General features: G+C 43.1%; 1 protein-coding gene across 1 annotated transcript in view; it reads right to left on the minus strand.

The window, feature by feature from the left end:
• Positions 1-1,323: 1,323 nt before the first annotated feature.
• LOC115117682 (nuclear protein localization protein 4 homolog) overlaps positions 1,324-20,799 on the minus strand; it is a 29,514-nt gene continuing 10,038 nt past the window's right edge. The window contains exons 9-17 of the mRNA XM_029646173.2: positions 19,970-20,149; positions 18,257-18,343; positions 14,699-14,897; positions 12,129-12,289; positions 6,981-7,052; positions 6,058-6,150; positions 5,207-5,323; positions 4,258-4,360; positions 1,324-3,802 (exon numbers count right to left, since the gene is read on the minus strand). Coding sequence (XP_029502033.2) covers positions 3,639-3,802; positions 4,258-4,360; positions 5,207-5,323; positions 6,058-6,150; positions 6,981-7,052; positions 12,129-12,289; positions 14,699-14,897; positions 18,257-18,343; positions 19,970-20,149 — 1,176 coding nt within the window. The 3' untranslated portion in view covers positions 1,324-3,638. The remainder of the gene's footprint in view (positions 3,803-4,257; positions 4,361-5,206; positions 5,324-6,057; positions 6,151-6,980; positions 7,053-12,128; positions 12,290-14,698; positions 14,898-18,256; positions 18,344-19,969; positions 20,150-20,799) is intronic.

Here is a 20,799-nt window from a genome sequence, read left to right on the forward strand (position 1 = left end):
ACCTGTTTGGGATATGGGGCAGTATTTTCACGTTCGGATGAAAAGCGCGCCCAGAGTAAACTGCCTGCTACTCAGACCCAGACGCTAATATATGCATATTAGTATATTTGGATAGAAAACACTCTTAAGTTTCTAAAACGTTTTGAATGATGTCTGTGAGTATAACAGAACTCATATGGCAGGCGAAAACCTAGATGTCAACAGTCTTTAGAACCTTGTGTCAGGCTTCTACTATGAAGGGGGAGCGAATGAGAGCTGCTTGACTAAGAGGTCTGGCAGAAGGCCATGAGCTAAATCATGCGCGTGGCTGTTTCATTTCTAAAGACAAAGGAATTGTCCGGTTGAAACATTATTGAAGATTTATGATAAAAACATCCTAAAGATTGATTCTTTACATCGTTTGACATGTTTCTATTAACTGTAATAGAACTGTTTTGACCTTTCGTCTGGACTTGTTCGTGCCTTGTGAATTTCGATTGGTGAACTAAACACACTAACAAAAAGGAGGTATTTGGACATAAAGATGAACTTTAGCGAACATTTGTGGAACTGGGATTCCTGGGAGTGCATTCTGATGAAGATCATCAAAAGTGAATATTTATAACGCTATTTCTGACTTTACAACATGGCGGGTATCTGTATGGCTTGTTTTTGTGTCTGAGCGCTGTACTCAGATTATTGCATGGTGTGCTTTTTACGTAAATCTTTTTTTAAATCTGACACAGCGGTTGCATTGAGAAGTATATATTTAATTCTGTGCATAACACTTGTATCTTTTATCAAAGTTTATGATGAGTATTTCTGTAAATTTATGTGGCTCTCTGCAAATTCGCCAGATGTTTGAGGCACAACATTACTGAACATAACACGCCAATGTAAACTGAGATTTTTGGATATAAATATGAACTTTATCAAACAAAACATACATGTATTGTGTAACATGAAGTCCTATGAGTGCCATCTGATGAAGATCATCAAAGGTTAGTGGTTCATTTTATCTCTCTATTCCTGCTTTTTGTGACTCCTCTCTGACTGGAAAATGGCTGTATGTTTTTCTGTGACTAGGTGCTGACCTAACATAATCGTATGGTGTGCTTTTGCTGTAAAGCTTCTTTTAAAAAAAAATTGGACACGATGGGTAGATTAACAAGAAGTTAAGCTTTAATTTGGTGTATTGCACTTGTGAATGTATGGAAGTTAAATATTTCAACAACAAAAAAAATGAATTTCACGCTCTGCCATTTCAGCGGATGTTGTCGAGGCGGAACCCCAAGCCTTAACAGGTTTTAAGAAGACAAAAATCAGCCAAAACAAACACGGTGCTTCATTGATAGGAATTGTTTATTGTTTTACTGGTATTTCTGATATTAAATTAAAATCCAGGTCTACAGCATCATACAACTTTCTTTCAGGGTCCAGTTCTTCAGCGCAGAGTGGGAAGTTAGGATTTATGTAGCTCTGGTCCAAGGCGTTGTGTATGGCTGAAACTCAGCATCAACAAGCCCCACACGTAACTCCCTGGACCAGATCGGGGACTTATTTTATGCATTTTAAGATAATCGTTCTCAACAACTCACACAGGGGGAAGTGGATATAAAATGGGCAAAATAACCTTAAACCATTCTCAAATAAAATCTACAAAATAAAAACTCAAACTTTTTCAATGGAAATGACTCCAGAGCGCTTACAAAAAAAACAACTAATCTGGGATTTAAAAAAAAGTATAATGTGAAACCCATGACCCCTCTTCTCCATTCAACTGACAAGGATCATTTACTGATATCAGCCCCAAAATGGAGGAAAACCTCAAGTGACGACAGGCTCAACCGCTTGGACATGTGCTCGCTACATATATCCCTCTCCAGGAAATACCTGAAGGGTGGAAAAAGTTGAGGTATCGGTTAGACTAAATCTGACTGCTACAGTGTCAAATTAGGGAGTAAATATAAAAAAAATCAAATCGAAAACTTCATTGAATGCCATCAAAATAGCAGTGTCAAGGTTTGGCCACTTTATAAGAATATAAAGCTGAATTAATTCAATCAGCGTTCTGTGTGAAATAACACAGACACCTCCCCTGTGCTGACCAAGAGACACTGTGGAATAGGTACTTGTTCATGCTAACCACTAACCCATTCATATTCTCAGACATTAATGATGTACCTAGATCATTGTAATCTGTATCTAAAAAGGGGACATGAGAAGAGAAAACATTCCCTACTGAATTGATTGTGCTGTGGGGACATAAGTCATTTGACGTCAAATAATTACTGTTGGAATGAGTTCAGTTTTACAGCTTTTTAGTGTGGAGAGAAAATATTGGTTCTCCGTAACAGAAGCAAACACACCATGAGCTCTTTAGCCCTGCCTGGTCACCACCTTTCCCAGTTCCTTCACAATCCCTCTTTTTTCCCCCTCCCCCTGCTTCCCTTGCCAGCTTTCTTCCTCTCTCCATCCCAGGTGCAGAGCACATTGGCCTGCCAAGAGGCATGGGACCATTAAGGCATCTTTCTCTCTCCTCTATGTTGACCTGTGACCTATAGTGTCTTTGAAGGCAGAGTGAGAGAGATCCATAGGGAACGTCGGAGGAATAAAAAGCATTCCATACCTCTCTGGCCCCTCCTAGACGGGCGCCAGTCGAAAGAGGAGAACCGATGCAAGACAGGGAAGGAGAGAAAGAGAGAGATGCCGTGTTGGTAGCTAACCCAGTAAGCAAGCATCTCAAAGCTGTCAACAAAAGAAACATGGCGTACTATAAGCTTCAAAACTTTATCAAACTTACCAAATAACCCAAAATTGAATGGTTTCATTAAATGCTAGGACCATCACTCCAAACTCACTCCTGAGGGCAGGGCATCAACTTAGGGGAAAGTGCCTGAGCAACCGAGAACGCATCACTACTGCAATACAAAAACACTCAAATAAAACAGCTAGGTTTATGATAGTGCCTGATAGGTTAATTGTATAACTCTGTGAAGAGGTTTGGGCCAATCAAGAGATCTTCTGGATAGACCGTCAGTGTCTGATAACTCTTGGGAGAAATGAGAAAAAAAAACACACCCGATATCTACTGTAGCTACAATCAGGAAAACAAAATGCTTCATGTGCAATTAAATAAAACAGCAATCAATCCTTCCTCAAGGAATGTATATTATTTACACAGACTTTCCAGAATAAGTCGCGAGAGCGAGAGGGTGCACCGGTCGGTGTGAGTGACATATAACTTAAAATGATTGAGTCTTTCCTTTGCTGTTGTCCCTGAAGCACAGCAACATTTATTGGCGCCAGGTCATGGAGGAACGTGAGGAAGAGGGAAGAAGCCTTGTTGCCTAAGTGCTTTCAGCTAAACATGTCCCAGCCAGTCTCAGTCAGGGGCCACGGCAGAGAGCGCGTGAGAGAGATGAGAGCACAGTCATTATTTGTTAAATCATTTGATTTGGTGTAAACAAATGCCATCGTTTTGCGCTTGTCAACCCCACAGCAGTCTGAGATTGAATGGACAAGGGGGGGGGCAAGAGGAGACATCCAATCACGCAGCTGTTTGCAGTATCCAATCCCGGTGCGAAGTCGTTGGTGGATAAGGGAAGCGGGTGGGTAGAGGTGTTCGGGAAACATGGGGGCCAGGGCAGGGGTGGGGTTTAACCCCTCGGCAGGCTGCACATCTCACAGAGCTCTGTGCCTGGTTGGTTCATAAAGGTGCAGTGGAGACAAGACCACATCGCCGAGGAGGATGCTGGGGTAGAGGGGCCCCCGCCCATGGCCCCGTACTCCTGAGGGCCCGATGACTGCCCTCCCACCGTGCCTGAGGAGAGGAGGGAGAGAGGGGTCAGGGACTCTTACCAGGAAGGACTTTTCAGACTTCCTTTTTATATGTAGGGATGATACATGAAAGGAGCTCCAACCAAATGTATCTTTGTGGTCAATAAAGTTCTACTGAATTGAATGCAAGACAAGTTTAACTCAATCACTTTAAAATCAGATCCAAAATCAAATGTTATTGGTCGCATACACATAATTAGCAGATGTTATTGCGGGTGTAATGAAATGCTTGTGTTCCTAACTCCAACAGTGCAGTAATATCTAACTAAATGCTTGTGTTCCTAACTCCAACAGTGCAGTAATATCTAACAATTCACACAAATCTAAAAGTAAAATAATGGAATTAAGAAAAACAAAACAATTCATTACTCTTCAACAGTGACAGAAATGTAATCATTTCAACTAAGGCATGTCATCTGGATGGCCAGAGGTACTTACTGCACAACTGCTCGATAGTGGCCCACTGCTCAGACTTCTTCCAGGTCTGAGCCAGCTCCTCGTCTTTCGTCTTCACAGCGTCCAACAGCAGACCAATGCTGTCCTGGGAACAAATAATGAGAACATATTTGGGTATAAAAAATAAAAAACATTACTTAAGTCTTTTCTGGCCACACCAAGATAATGCAGGGAAACATTGTGATTTTTAACGATTGTTAACGATAGATGACATCAATCAAGGATTTAGAGCCAAGTTGCCATGAACAAAGAGATAAGGGGGGGGGGAGAGTACTGTTGACAAATACACAATCATTTCCACATTGAACAAACGTGTGGTGATAATCTGAACCTTTTGTAGCGTGACAAAACAAAACATAGTGCTCGAACGTTTTTGGTTTGAGAGTGTGTGAGGGTGTGTGGATGTGTGTGCGCGCGATACGGTTGGACGATGTCTGGAAGGAAATATTGTCCCATCTTCCTGTAAAAACAGTTGTTCACAGTATACTGAAACTTTGGTCGTTTTTTTTATACTAGAACACATTTTTAGTTTGATAGGTAAAAGGCATATCCTAATAGGCCTATTAGTTTAACTTGATAACAGATCTTCAATGATAGACACATTACAGTATGGCTTTTCAATCGTTACAGTAACAGAAAGTTACCCAACAGTATGGCTGAGCTAAGCTAACAATGTCAATTAAATCTATAAAACAATTACTGTAATGTTATAAATGATCATTTGTTTAAACTTACTATTCCAAAAGTATATTTAGCAATTGTTTTGTTCTCTCTTGTCGATAAAACGCAATTGTAAATTCGCCCAACCCTAGTGTACAAGTCTGTATGTGAGTGGCATGACCAACCCTAGTGTACAAGTCTGTATGTGAGTGAGTGACTACGTACCTGTCCCACTGGGTGTGTGATTTGAGTGTGTCTGTGCAGAACTTACTCTGAGAGGCATGACCTCGTTGGTGACCAGGAAGAGGAGCAGGTGGAAGTCAGACACCATGTCCAGGAATACAGTCGAGGTGCCCTGGGACAGGTACGTAGCTAAACTGTGGAAATCCTGTCTCACACACACACAGGAAAGGGGAAACATGGAATATGATAACTTCCTATGACCCCCATAGCCCAGGGACTCTTAGGATGAATTGGCAGACAATCCTGTGATCAGGTCAGATCGAGACTTTTATCTCCCTCACCAACTTCAAACATCAGCTATCTGAGCAGCTAACCGATCGCTGCAGCTGTACATAGTCTATTGGTAAATAGCCCACCCATTTTCACCTACCTCATCCCCATACCGTTTTATTTATTTACTTTTCTGCTCTTTTGTACACCAATATCTCTACCTGTACATGACTATCTGATCATTTATCACTCCAGTGTTAATCTGCAAAATTGTATTATTCGCCTACCTCCTCATGCCTTTTGCACACATTGTATATAGACTACCCATTTTTTTTTCTACTGTGTTATTGACTTGTTAATTGTTTACTCCATGTGTAACTCTGTGTTGTCTGTTCACACTGCTATGCTTTATCTTGGCCAGGTCGCAGTTGCAAATGAGAACTTGTTCTCAACTAGCCTATCTGGTTAAATAAAGGTGAAAAAAATAAAAAATATATAAAAAAACAGAAATAATGGCTGTTGACAAAGTAGGTTAAAAAAAAGGTCAGAAAAACACTTTTCAGAGCCTTCTGTATGTAGGTCATTCTTTAACCACTGAAAGAAAACAAAATACCAAACCTCACACATCAGAACAACCAATTTAGCTGTAGTGTGTGTGTCAATGTGTACCTGTGTCTCTCCCAGGATGTCTCTGTTCTCTATGGGAAAGCGTGGTGTGGAGCTGAAGGTATACTGGGGGTCCTTGGGGAAGGTGGTGGTTATCTGCATAGAAGGAGTGACAAACAAAGTTAACTGACTGGAACCTCTCGTCTCTTGGCCCTCCACACCTCTCCCGCTGAGCCAAGTTATAACGTCTCTGTCCTGGCATAACAATGGTGGAACCAGCTTTCCCCTGAAGATGGGACAGCCGAGTCCCTCTGCTCATTTTCCGAAAACATTTGAAACCATAACTCAAAGAATATCTTAAATTAATCCCATAGCGCAGTCTGCTAGTTAGAGAAGAGTTAACAGACTGGAAAGACAGTTCCATCTTGGAGAGTCCCTTTGACATCAGCGAGATGTCGAGCCAAGACAACAGATGTCAGTTGAATATGAAAACAGAGGACCACGAGACGACAACAGAGCGGAACACGAGACGACAACAGAGGAATACAAGAGAAGTAACAAAATGCTCTCAGCTGGTGCCAGTAGTCCATCTAGTTCTTTATTTTCTTAGGCTCATCATTGGACAGAACAACCTCATGATAGGTGGGTAGAGTGGTGATTTGGATATTTCTGTATGGCGTGGAGCTGCCAATATTTTACAACATTATTGTGGAAGGAGAAAGACATCGTTACAGCGTCGGGCAAACCTTCAGTTGTTCGCAAAACACACACAGCAACTAGAAATGTGAAACACTTGCTAGTTAGATGGAGAATGTTAATGAACTAATATTAAAAACGGTCAGAAGCGTTGACTCCGTTGACTTGCCCTGCTATGGATCCTAAACTCTAAAACCTGCCCTACCACTCCTCATGTCATTGGTTGATACCCTTCTTTTAAATCTGCATAAAAACGGCAAATGTACACACCCACATTCTTTCATACTTACATCTATGATAAGGTACTCCACAGGAAGGGGCCGGGCTAAATATGTGATGTCATTGCCAAATTTATCTTTGTCCTGTTGAGGGGGGATGAAGAAAAATGACAATCAATGGAGAGAAATACGACAGCTGTAACTGCTCCAATAGTTATTTGGTATTTTATTAGGATGCCCATTAGCTGTTTCTGTGGTCCACACAGTACATGAAGCATGACACAATACAGAACATTAATAGACAAGGACAGAACTACATACAATGGCACATCAATACATACACTAAATATCTAGGTCAAATAGGGGAGAGACGTTGTGCTGCGAGGCTTTGCTTTCTGTTTTCTGAAACCAGGTTTGCAGTTCATTTGAGCAATAGGAGACGGCAGAGAGTTCCATGGCTCTAATACCTACTGCGTCCTTGAATTTGTTTTGAATGAGGACAGTGAAAAGACCTCTGGTGGGGTAAGTGTGAGCGTGTCAGAGCTGTGTCTGGCCCTAGGGACAGTGAAAAGACCCCTGGTGGCATGTCTGGTGGGGTAAGTGTGAGCGTGTCAGAGCTGTGTGTGTACGTGTCAAGAGCTGTGTGTGTGTACGTGTCAAGAGCTGTGTGTGTGTACGTAGACTACGCAAACCATTTGGAATTTCACAACATTGTTTCTCATTAAAAAAAACTGGAAATTATATTTCAATTAGCCTTCTGATTACAATGAAGAGCCAGATGTGCCGCTCTGTTCTGGGCAGCTTAACTAGATCTTTCCCTGCACCACACGCCTGGTAAGACAAAACTAGAACCTGCAGGACTTGCTTTTGAAGTGTGGTGTCCAAAAAAAAACAGAGCATCTTTACAACTATTGAATCTACAGTACCAGTCAAAAGTTGACACACCTACTCATATTTTAAAAAAAATATTTTCTACATTGTAGAATAATAGTGAAGACATCAAAACTATGATAGAACGCATATGGAATCAGGTAGTCACCCCAAAAAAAGTGTGTGTATGTATATACATGTTGATTTGTTTGAGATTCTTCAAAGTAGTCACCCTTTGCCTTGATGACAGCTTTGCACACTCTTGGCGTTCTCAACCAGCTTCACCTGGAATGCATTTCAATTACCAGGTGTGCATTGTTCAAAGTTTATTAGTGGAATTTCTTTCCTTCTTAATGCGTTTGAGACAATCAGTTGTCTTGTGACAAGGTATGGGTGGTATACAGAAGATGACCCTCTTTGCTAAAAGTCCATATTTAGGCAAAAACAGCTCAAATAAGCAAAGAGAAACGATAGTCCATCATTACTTTAAGACATGAAGGTCAATACAGAATATTTCAAGAACTTAATATTAAGTGCAGTTGCAAAAACCATCAAGCGCTATGATGAAGCTGGCTCTCATGAAGACCGCCACAGGAAAGGAAGACCCAGAGTTACCTCTGCTGTAGAGGACAAGTTCATTAGAGTTAACTACAGCCCAAATAAATGCTTCAGAGTTCAAGTAACAGACACATCAACTGTTCAGAGGAGACTGTGAATCAGACCGTCACGGTGTAATTTCTGCAAAGAAATCACTACTGAAGGACACCAATTCGAAGAAGAGACTTGCTTGGGCCAAGAAACACAAGCAATGGACATTAGACCGGTGGAAATCTGTCCTTTCGTCTGATGAGTCCAAATTTGAGGTTTTTGGTTCCAACCGCCGTGTCTATGTGAGACGCAGAGTAGGTGAACGGACGATCTGTGGTTCCCACCGTGAAGCATGGAGGAGGTGGTGTGCTGGTGTGTGTGGGGGCTTTGTTGGTGACACGGTCTGTGATTTATTTAGAATTCAAGGCACACTTAACCAGCATGTCTATCACAGCATTCTGCAGCAATACGGCATCCTTGTTTGCGCTTAGTGGGACAATCATTTGTTTTCCAACAGGACAATGACCCAAACAACTCCAGGCTGTGTAAGGGCTATTTGACCAAAGAGAGTGATGGAGTGCTGCATCAGATGACCTGGCCTCCACAATCACAACCCAATTGAGATGGTTTGTGGATGAGTTGGACCGCAGAGTGAAGGAAAAGCAGCCAACAAGCGCTCAGCATGTGGGAAATCCTTCAAGACTGTTGGAAAAGCATTCCTCGTGAAACTGGTTGAGAGAATGCCAAGAGTGTGAAAACTGTCAAGGCATAGGGTGGATTACTCTGAAAAACCTCAACATATTTTGATTGGTTAACCCTGTTTTGGTTACTACATGATTCCATGTGTTATTTCATAGTTTTGATGTCTTCACTATCATCCTACAATGTAGAAAATAGTGAAAATAAAAACCCTTGAATGAATAGGTGTGTACAAACTTCACGGGTACTGTATATGTTTGGACCATGACAGTTTACAATCTAAGGAAACGCCAAGTAATTTTGTCTCCTCAACTTGTTCAACAGCCACACCACTCATTACCAGATCCAGCTGAGGTCTAGAGCGTCAGGAATGATTTGTACCAGATATAATGCTCTTGGTTTTAGAGATGTTCAGGACCAGTTTATTACTGGCCACCCATTCCAAAACAGACTGAGACTCCTTGTTAAGGGTTTCAGTGACTTCATTAGCTGTGGTTGCTGACAAGTATATGGTTGAATCAGCATACATGGACACACAGGGTTTGTTAAATAGCAGTGGCAGGTCATTGATAAACATAGTAACGAGGGCCTAGAGAGCTGCCATGGTACACGGTACATGGTAGGATAGGATAAAGTAATCCTTCTCACCCCCCCTTAAAAGATTTAGATGCACTATTGTAAAGTGGCTGTTCCACTGGATGTCTTAAGGTGAACGCACCAATTTGTAAGTCGCTCTGGATAAGAGCGTCTGCTAAATGACTTAAATGTAATGTAATGTAAATGTACACCACACATTTGACATTAGAGAAGCTTCTATTAAAGAAAAGTTATATTCAATCGATAGATCTTTAGCCACAATATGCCATTGGTTGAAAAGCCATAAAAATAAAAAATTAAACATACGTTTTCAACAGGTTATGGTCAATAATATCGAAGGCGTCACTTAAATCGAACAGTACAGCTCCCACAACCTTCTAAATATCAATTTATTTCAACCAATCAGTCATTAGTGTCAGTGCAGTACATGTTGAGTGCCCTTCTCTATGAACATGCTGAAAGTCTGTTGTCAATTTGTTTACAGAGAAATAGCATTGTATTTGGTCAATAACAACAAAAATCCTACATTTAATTTTTTAAAGAGCTGGCAGCAAGCTGATCGGTCTGCTGTTAGAACTGGTAAAACCCACTTTGCCACTCTTGGGTAGCGGAATGACTTTGGCTTCCCTCCAGGCCAGATAACTAACAACCTTCCTCTAGACTCAGATTATAGATATGACAGATAGCTGACTTTATGGCCACTCCTACCATCCTCAGTAGCTTTCCAAGCTGTCAATGCCAGGTATAAGTATTGATCAATAATAATTCTCACCTCTCCCACACTAACTTAACAAAATTCAAAACTTACAATGCTTTTCTCTTTTTTGATGCATGAATACGATCGCTCACTGTTAGTTGTTGGCATTTCCTGCCTAAGTTTGTCACCTTCGCCAATGAAGGAATCATAATCATTGAAGGAATCAAAATGAAGGAATCAATGAAGGAATCATAATCATTGAAGGAATCATAAGGAACCAATGAAGGAATCAATGAACCAATGAAGGAATCATAATCAATGAAGGAATCAATGAACCAATGAAGGAATCATAATCATTGAAGGAATCAAAATGAAGGAATCAATGAACCAACAAAGGAATAAAAATAACACCAAATGGTTGTGTGAGGAATAGATGATTCAATGAAAGATGAATTTGTCTTTCTGCCCATAATTTTAAAAAGTACTCCTAAGATTTTTTTCCCCCATCATTCATCTTGGCTTCATAATACAGTTATTTTTGTTGAGTTTAGTCATCATTTCTCAATTTGTAGTAAGTCAGCCAGTCAGATGTGCAGCCCACCAAAATCTCTTTCCCATCTCTTTCAAACATAGCGTCTCAATTTCCCATCAATCCACAGACCCTTAAGAGACTGACTGTTAGAACTGTTAACAGGTGAATGTTTATCAATAATTAGAAGCAGCACATTTGTCAAGTGCAGCGTCTGGAAACTCCTTATGAATCACATCAGACACAAGAGTCAGAAACTTATGTATGATCTCTTACACACCATTCTAGGCCCAGCTTTTGGAACATTGGCTCTCCTAGATAGATCACTGCATCTAATAGGTACAAAAGAATATTCTTCCTCTTGAGCAGACAGTTTGATTAATCAATATTCTCTGGTTCCCAAGAAAGTATACCTCTCCGTTTACATCACATACCCTATCAAGCATTTCACACATTATTTAGATACTGACTGTTAGCACTTGGTCTGTAGTAACACCTCATAATTAAAGGCTTTAGATGTGCCAAGTGAACCTGCAACCACAACACTCCAATAACACTTGACATAAGATCTTCTCTAAGCATTTCAGGGATTTGGCTCTGAATATATACTGAACAAATATATGAAAGCAACATGTTAAGTGTTTGTTTCCTGAGCTGAAATAAAAAGGGACCAAGATATGTTCCATACGCACCAAAAGCTTATTTCGCGCAAATGTTGTGCACAAAATTTTGGTTCCGTTGGACTAGTAACCAAAAGGTTGCAAGTACGAATCCCCAAGCTGACAAGGTACAAATCTGTCGTTCTGCCCCCGAACAAGGCAGTTAACCCACTGTTCCTAGGCCTTAATTGAAAATAAGAATGTGTTATTAACTGACTTGCCTAGTTAAATAAAGGTCAAATAAAAAAATAAATGCTCTAAAAACAGAGAGATTAAGATCTTCGGGTTGCATTCATTCCGTCATTCTCACATTCTTGGAAAGATGTCATGTGATGAAAACGTTTTGTTAGTTCTATAAAGCAGTAATCCATTCGGTTTACCTCAGGTCCAAGCTAGCACCATTTATTCACACAGAGTTCCCTTTCGGCTAACTCAATCTACTGGAAGACATTTTTTTGTCTTTGTTTGTTTAAATCAACATTTTGTTCCTGCCATTTTAGCCCCCCAAAAAAGAAACATTAGGAGCAGTAAAATTAGTGAAGTGGTGAGAGATTTTAGTGACTGTCTCCTTGTAACCGTACCTTGTAGAAGACATCTGGTACGTACTGCTCTGTGCTGGACTCTTTAGCGTAGCCCAGCTCAGGGGCGTCTCGGCAGGGCAGTAGACACTCATCTCTGACCAGGGCCATGCACTGGTTAGACACCTGGTAACCCTCAAAGTGCACCTGGTTATCAGGACCACCTGCAGGGAGAGGAAGTGAGGCACACAGTCACCCTCACAGAACATCTGGAAAAATCACAAGACAGGAAGCCATCATCAAGTAAGCATGATTGATCCGTTATACAATAGTGCAGACCTGGGATAGCCACATTATATTCATTGAATCATGGCCATGGTGAAATATCCACATCTCATTAATCCATGGGACAACATTTCATTCACACCCAAGTTCACATCCCAAACTTGAAGTGAGCCGTTAGGAGAATGCGGGCTAGAGGTTTGTTCTTATTACACATTAACGAAATGAGTCGGCCGGTGCAAACACTCGTCATTAGAACACCCAGGTTCGAGTCCCAGCGCACAATTGGCCCGGCGTCGTCCGGGTTAGGGTTGGCGGGGTAGGCAGTCATTGTAGATTAAGAATTTGTTCTTAACTGACTTGCTTAGCTAAATACAAAAAGGTTTTGAAAAATTTAAAGTATTGTAATTGTGCTGTTTTTACTATCCTCAAAGCAAAGTCCACCATGTACAGTTGAAGTCAAAGTTTACATACAACTTAGCCAAATACATTTAAACTCAGTTTTTCACAATTCCTGACAGTTAATCCTAGGGAAAATTCCCCGTTTTAGGTTAGTTAGAATCACCACTTTATTTTAAGAATGTGAAATGTCAGAATAATAGTAGAGAATGATTTATTTATTTCATCACATTCCCAGTGGGTCAGAAGTTTACATACACTCAATTAGTATTTGGTAGCATTGCCTTTAAATTGTTTAACTTGGGTCAAACGTTTCAGGTAGCCTTCTACAAGCTGCCCACAACATGTTGGATGAATTTTGGCCCATTCTTCCAGACAGAGCTGGTGTAACTGAGTCAGGTTTGTAGGCCTCCTTGCTCAGAAACGCTTTTTCAGTTCTGCCCACACATTTTCTATAGGATTGAGGTCAGGGCTTTGTGATGGCCACTCCAATACCTTGACTTTGTTGTCCTTAAGCCATTCTGCCACAACTTTGGAAGTATGCTTGGGGTTATTGTTCATTTGGAAGACCCATTTGCGACCAAGCTTTAACTTCCTGACTGATGTCTTGAGATGTTGCTTCAATATATCCACATAATTTTCCTACCTCATGATGCCATCTATTTTGTGAAGTGCACCAGTCCCTCCTGCAGCCCCACAACATGATGCTGCCACCCCCGCGCTTCATGGTTGGGATGGTGTTCTTCAGCTTGCAAGCCTCCCCATTATTCCTCCAAACATAACGATGGTCATTATGGCCAAACAGTTCTATTTTTGTTTCATCAGACCAGAGGACATTTCACCAAAAAGTACGATCTTTGTCCCCGTGTGCAGTTGCAAATGGTAGCCTGGCTTTTTTTAATGGCGATTTGGATAGTGGCTTCTTCCTTGCTGAGCGGCCTTTCAGGTTGTCAATATAAGACTTGTTTCACTGTGGATATAGATACTTTTGTACCCATTTCCTCCAGCATCTTCACAAGGTCCTTTGCTGTTGTTCTGGAATTGATTTGCACTTTTCGCCCTAAAGTTCATCTGTAAGAGACAGAACGCATCTCCTTCCTGAGCGGTATGACGGCCGCGGGGTCCCATGGTGTTTATACTTGCGTACTATTGTTTGTACAGATGAACGTGGTACCTTCAGGCGTTTGGAAATTGCTCCCAAGGATGAACCAGACTTGTGGAGGACTACAAATTTTTTCCTGAGGTCTTGGCTGATATTTTTTAAAATTTTCCCGTGATGTCAAGCAAAGAGGCACTGAGTTTGAAGGTAGGCCTTGAAATACATCCACAGGTACACCTCCAATTGACTCAAATTATGTCAATTAGCCTGTCAGAAGCTTCTAAAGCCATGAGATAATTTTCTGGAATTTTCCAAGCTGTTTAAAGGCAAAGTCAACTTAGCGTATGTAAACTTCTGACCCACTGGAATTGCGATAGTGAATTATAAGTGAAATAATCGGTCTATAAACAATCGTTGGAAAAATAACTTGTGCCTAACAGACTTGCCAAAACTATAGTTTGTTAAACAAGAAATTTGTGGCGTGGTTGGAAAAACGAGTTTTAATGACCTAAGTGTTTGTAAACTTCTGACTTCAACTGTACCTACTGCTTGGAGCGAGTCAGACAACTAGGACACATCTACACCTGCTTCTGGTCTGGTAGGATTCTGTTGTAGAAGTCATTTGGGGCGGCAGGGTAGCCTAGTGGGTAGAGTGTTGGACTAGTAACCGGAAGGTTGCAAGTTCAAATCCCCGAGCTGACAAGGTACAGATCTGTCGTTCTGCCCCTGAACAGGCAGTTAACCCACTGTTCCTAGGCAGTCATTGAAAATAAGATTTTGTTCTTAACTGACTTGCCTAGTTAAATAAAGGTAAAATAAATAAATAAAAAATGGCTTTGTTAGGTCCGTGTACCTGTGGCCACCACAGTGATGAACTTGGACCCAAAGTGTCCGTCGGGTGAGAGTCTGCAGGGGTTACACTGTTGGTTCTGGAAGTGTCCAGCCGTGATGCACTCCTCCGCACTTAGGAAGTACGAGTCCTTGTTCCTGGTGTATTTGACCGTGCCTATCCTGGTGTCCTCAGAGAGAAGGTCAGTGAAGATCCACCCCACCTTCAGTAAAGACCACATAGGAAAACTACGGTCAGCAAAGTCAAGCTATAGTAACATACACTGCATTCAGGAAGCATTTAGACCCCCCCCCCCCCAATCTACAGACAATACTCCATAACGACAAAGCAAACATTTTTTTTTTATTATTAATTTATACACATTTATAAAACACAAAACAGAAATATCAAATTTACATAAGTATTCAGACACTTTACTCAGTACTTTGTTGAAACACCTTTGGTAAGTACAGCCTAGAGTCTTCTTGGGTATGACACTAAAAGCTTGGCACGCCTATATTTGGGGAGTTTCTCCCATTCTTTGAAGATCCTCTCAAGCGCTGCCAGGTTGGATGGGGAGCGTCTCTCCAGAGATGTTCGATCGGGTTGAAGTCCGGGCTCTGGCTGGACCACTCAAGGACATTCAGAGACTTGTCCAAGGCCACTCCTGCGTTATCTTGGCTGTATGCTTAGGGTCGTTGTCCTGTTGGAAGGTGAACCTTCGCCCTAGTTTAAGGTCCTGCACTGGAGCAGGTTTTCATCAAGGATCTCGCTGTCCTTTGCAGCAATCATCTTTGCCTCCATCCTGACTAGTCTCCCAGTCCCTGAAAAACATGCCCACAGCATGATGCTGCCACCACCACGCTTCACCGTAGGGATGGTGCCAGGTTTCCTTCCTCTGTCTGGCCACTACCATAGAGGCCTGATTGGTGGAGTGCTGCAGAGATGGTTGCCGTTCTGGACGGTTCTCCCATCTCTACAGATAAACTCCGGAGTTCTGTCAGAGTGACCACCGGGTTCTTGGTCACCTCCCTGACCAAGGTCCTTCTCTCACGATTGCTCAGTTTTGGCCAGGCAGCTGTGTTATTGCGGAACTTCAATGCTGCAGAAATGTTATGGTACCCTTCCCCAGATCTGTGTCTCGACACAAATCCTGTCTCAGAGCTCTACGGACAACTCCTAAGACCTCATGGCTTGGATTGTCAACTGCGGGACATTATATCGACAGGTGTGTGCCTTTCCAAATCATGTCCAATCAATTGAATTAACCACAGAGGGACTCCAATCACGTTGTAGAAACATCAAGGATGATTAATGGAAACAGGATGCACCAGAACTCAATTTTGACTCTCATAGCATAGAGTCAGGAATACTTATGTAAATAAGGTATCACGTATTTAATAAATCAGCAAACATTTCTAGAAACCTGTTTTCGCTTTGTCATTATGGGGTATTGTGTGTAGATTGATGAGGGATTTTTTTTTTGTATCCCTTTTAGAATAACTAATATATATATATATAAAATAACAAAACATGGGAAAAGGGAAAGGGTCTGAATACTTCTCGAATGCACTGATTGGGCGTCTTTCTAAAAATCCATGATGGATGTTTAAAAACTTTCTACACATTACATACACTATGGCCTGAGGGCATATGGAAGCTGTTTAAAGCCCCTACCCTGTAAAGACTGAGGAATCTAGGGAACGCCCCATATTGATGAGTGCCTCATGACCCCAGTGGTCTATAATGATGGGCCAGTCAGACTGGACAGTAGCTGTCCTTAAATCAAATTTATTTGTCACAGACATGGTTAGCAGATGTTAATGCCAGTGTAGTGAAATGCTTGTGCTTCTGGTTACGACAGTGCAGTAATATCTAACAAGTAATCTAACAATTTCCCAACAACTACCTAATACACAACCATCTAAAAGGGGTGAATGAGAATATGTACATATAAATATATGGATGAGTGATGGCCGAGAGGCACAGGTAAGGTGCAATAGATGGTATAAAATACAGTAAATACATATGAGTAATGTAAGATATGTACACATGATTAAAGTGACATTGTTTAAAGTGACCAATGATCCATTTGTTAAAGTGGCCAGTGATTAGTTCTCCTTGTAGGCAGCAGCCTCCGAGTTGGTGATTGCTGTTTAGCAGTCTAATGGCCTTGAGATAGAAGCTGTTCTCCTACACCCGTTTCCCCCCTCCCCCCGAGAGACTGGGTACGGCCCTACACCCCCCCCGAGAGACGGGTACGGCCCTACACCGAGAGACGGGGTACGGTACACACCCCCCGAGAGACCCCCCGAGAGACGGGGTACGGCCCTACACCCGCCCTACACCCCCCGAGAGACGGGGTACGGCCCTACACCCGTTCCCCCCGAGAGACGGGGTACGACCCTACACCCGTCCCCCCCGAGAGACGGGGTACGACCCTACACCCGTCCCCGAGAGACGGGGTACGGCCCTACACCCCCCGAGAGACGGGGTACGACCCTACACCCGTACACCCCCCGAGAGACGGGGAGTTCTCCTCGAGAGACGGGGTAACGGCCCTACACCCGTTCCCCGAGAGACGGGGTACGACCCTACACCCGTTCCCCGAGAGACGGGGTACGACCCTACACCCGTTCCCCCGAGAGACGGGTACGGCCCTACACCCGTTTCCCCGAGAGACGGGGTACGGCCCTACACCCGAGAGACGGGGTACGACCCTACACCCGTTCCCCCGAGAGACGGGGTACGACCCTACACCCGTTTCCCCGAGAGACGGGGTACGGCCCTACACCCGTTCCCCCGAGAGACTGGGTACGACCCTACACCCGTTCCCCGAGAGAGACTGGGTACGACCCTACCCCCGAGAGACACCCGTTCCCCCGAGAGACGGGGTACACCCGTTCCCCGAGAGACCCTACACCCGTTCCCCCCGAGAGACGGGGTACGACCCTACACCCGTTCCCCCGAGAGACGGGGTACGACCCTACACCCGTTCCCCCGAGAGACGGGTACGACCCTACACCCGTTCCCCCGAGAGACGGGGTACGACCCTACACACCCGTTCCCCCGAGAGACGGGGTACGACCCTACACCCCCCGAGAGACGGGGTACGACCCTACACCCGTTCCCCCGAGAGACGGGGTACGACCCTACACCCGTTCCCCGAGAGACGGGGTACGACCCTACACCCGTTCCCCGAGAGACGGGGTACGACCCTACACCCGTTCCCCCGAGAGACGGGTACGACCCTACACCCGTTCCCCCCGAGAGACGGGGTACGACCCTACACCCGTTCCCCCCTGAGAGACGGGGTACGACCCTAGATGTTCCTCATACCTGTTCCCTGTGAGTGAAGGGGGTACGACCCAGATGAAGGGTTGTACATGGAAAAGGATACTACACCTCCAATGCTGTGATACATTGTGACATCAAAATAGAAATGTGGCACTAAGTCAGCTGGACACATATTGAAGAGCACAATAGTTTAGAGAGATGAGGGTACTAGGCAGAATTAAAATCTGGATCAGGGAAAGGATATGGGAATAAAGTCCATATTTTTAGCTTGTGGTGTCGTCTAACCTTGCGCAGGCCCAGCTTGGCTGCGATCTCCTCCACGGCTGCAGCTTTAGGGTCGTCTACCAGCTCAAGACTGTTCTGGGTGGCAATCTGATGGACAGAGGAATTCACAAGAGCTCAAATTCAACCAACTAAATCAAACACATCTAGGATACACATTTCGAAGAAAAAAAAAAGTACACAAGCTTAATGTAGTTTCCAATAGCCTAAGAATATATATATCACAGGCACACATTCAAAAGTGTGGGGTCAATTAGAAATGTGCTTTATTTTCAAAAACAAGGACATTTTTTTGTCCATTTAAAATAACATCAAATAGATCAGCAATACAATGTAGACATTGTTAATGTTGTAAATGACTATTGTAGCTGGAAACGGCTGATTAATTAGGGAATATCTACATAGGCGCCCAGAGGCCCATTATCAGCAACCATCATTCCTGTATTCCAATGGCACGTTGTGTTTGACTTTTAAAATGATAAACTTGGATTAGCCAACTGATCATTAGAAAACCCTTTTGCAATTACGTTAGCACAACTGAAAACTGTTGTCCTGATTAAAGAAGCAATAAAACTGGCCATCTTTAGACTAGTTAAGTGTCTGGAGCGTCAGCATTTGTGGGTTCGATTACAGGCAGAAGCAAAGACCTTTCTTCTGAAACTCAGTCTATTCTTGTTCTGAGAAATGAAGGCTATTCCATGCAAGAAATTGCCAAGAAACTGAAGATCGCGTACAATGCTGTGACCTACTCCCTTCACAGAACTGCACAAACTGGCTCTAACCAGAATATAAAGAGGAGTGGGAGGCCCCGGTGCACAACTGAGCAAGAGGACAAGTACATTAGAGTGTCTAGTTTGAGAATCAGACGCCTCAAGTCCTCAACTGGCAGTTTCATTAAATAGTACCCGTAAAACACCAGTCTCAACGTCAACAGCGAAGAGGAGACTCCAGGATGCTGGCCTTCTAGGCAGAGTTCCTCTGTCCAGTGTCTGTTCTTTTGCCCATCTTAATCTTTTATTTTTTGATTGGCCAGTCTGATGTATTGCTTTTTCATTGCAACTCCGCCGTATCCCCACCATAGGGGCTGTTCACAACGTTAACCGCCATACACGTGGTCAGCGGTTGTGAGGCCGGTTGGAAGAACTGCCATTTTCATTCAATTATCTGGCAACAGTTCTGGTGGACATTCCTGCAGTAATCATGCCAATTGCACACGCTCCTAAACCTTCAGACAACTGTGGTATTGTGTCGTGTGACAAAACTGCACATTTTAGTGGCCTTTTACTGTACCCAAGTACAAGGTGCACCTGTGTAATGATAATGCTGTTTAATCTTGATATGCCACATCTGTCAGGTGGATGGATTATCTTGGCAAAGGAGAAATGCTCACCAACAGGGATGTAAACACACATGTGCACAACATTTGAGATGATGAAGCTTTGTGTGTGTGTGTGTGTGTGTAACATTTCTGGAATCTTTTATTTCAGCTCATGAAACCAACAGTTTACACGTTACGCTTGTATTTTTGTTCAGTGTAGATACAATGATCTGATTACTTAAGTCTGTGATAAATACTGCTCCTGCAACAGCAGCACTTGGTCAATACCCATTACCCATTGAAAGTGAACCTACTGCCACCCTGTGGCGAATTAATCTTACTACATCTACAAATCACTAACAAACCATTGGACTGAGTCCAGAGCTCTGAACACTCACCTGCGGGGGTTCGTAGATGGCAGCAACCTCTGCTCTGATGGCCAGAGGGATGTCTTTGTGCTCCGTGTACCTGCCGTACAGGTAGCCCATCCTCTGGCTGCCCGTCTTCCTCCAGAAGTCCAGGAAACGGTCTGCGATGGTGTGGTTCTCAAACATGATGTTGTCTATATGTCTGTATTTCTGTTGGCGGGGATGAGGCGGGTTATTAAATCAACATCTCCACTAGGAAATGAGTAGAGGTTGAGAAACCTCTTTGAGGTGCATTTCAATGGGTTACAGTGGATTCCTCTCCTCGTGTCCTTTTCTAATCTGAAGTGATGTGACAGAAGTAGACAGGTGAAAAAGTGAAAACAAATGGCCTTGTAAGCACCAATCCACCATATTTCCTTGTTATCACCCATCCTGTGAAACCCAATGACTAAATGAAGCCAAGAAATCCAGGAGGAGCTACTCTAGAAAAGGGTATGCCAAACTCGGTCCTGCCCCACCCCCCTCTAGGTGCACATTTTGTTTTTTACCCTAGCACTACCACAGAGCATTCAAATAATCAAAGCTCGATGGTTATTTTAACATCAGCTGTATAATGCTAGTGCAAAAAACAAATACAAATGTAAACATGTGCCCAGGGGGGGCCCCAGGACCAAATTTGGGAATCCCTGCTTTAGACTTCCCGAGATGGACCCTTGGCAGTAAAGAGGAGTATTGAGATGGGCCCTTGGCAGTAAAGTGGAGTATTGAGATGGGCCCTTGGCAGTAAAGAGGAGTATTGAGATGGACCCTTGGCAGTAAAGAGGAGTATTGAGATGGACCCTTGGCAGTAAAGAGGAGTA

This window comes from Oncorhynchus nerka, linkage group LG16, assembly GCF_034236695.1.
Source record: "Oncorhynchus nerka isolate Pitt River linkage group LG16, Oner_Uvic_2.0, whole genome shotgun sequence".
In the NCBI taxonomy this organism is placed as follows: domain Eukaryota; kingdom Metazoa; phylum Chordata; class Actinopteri; order Salmoniformes; family Salmonidae; genus Oncorhynchus; species Oncorhynchus nerka.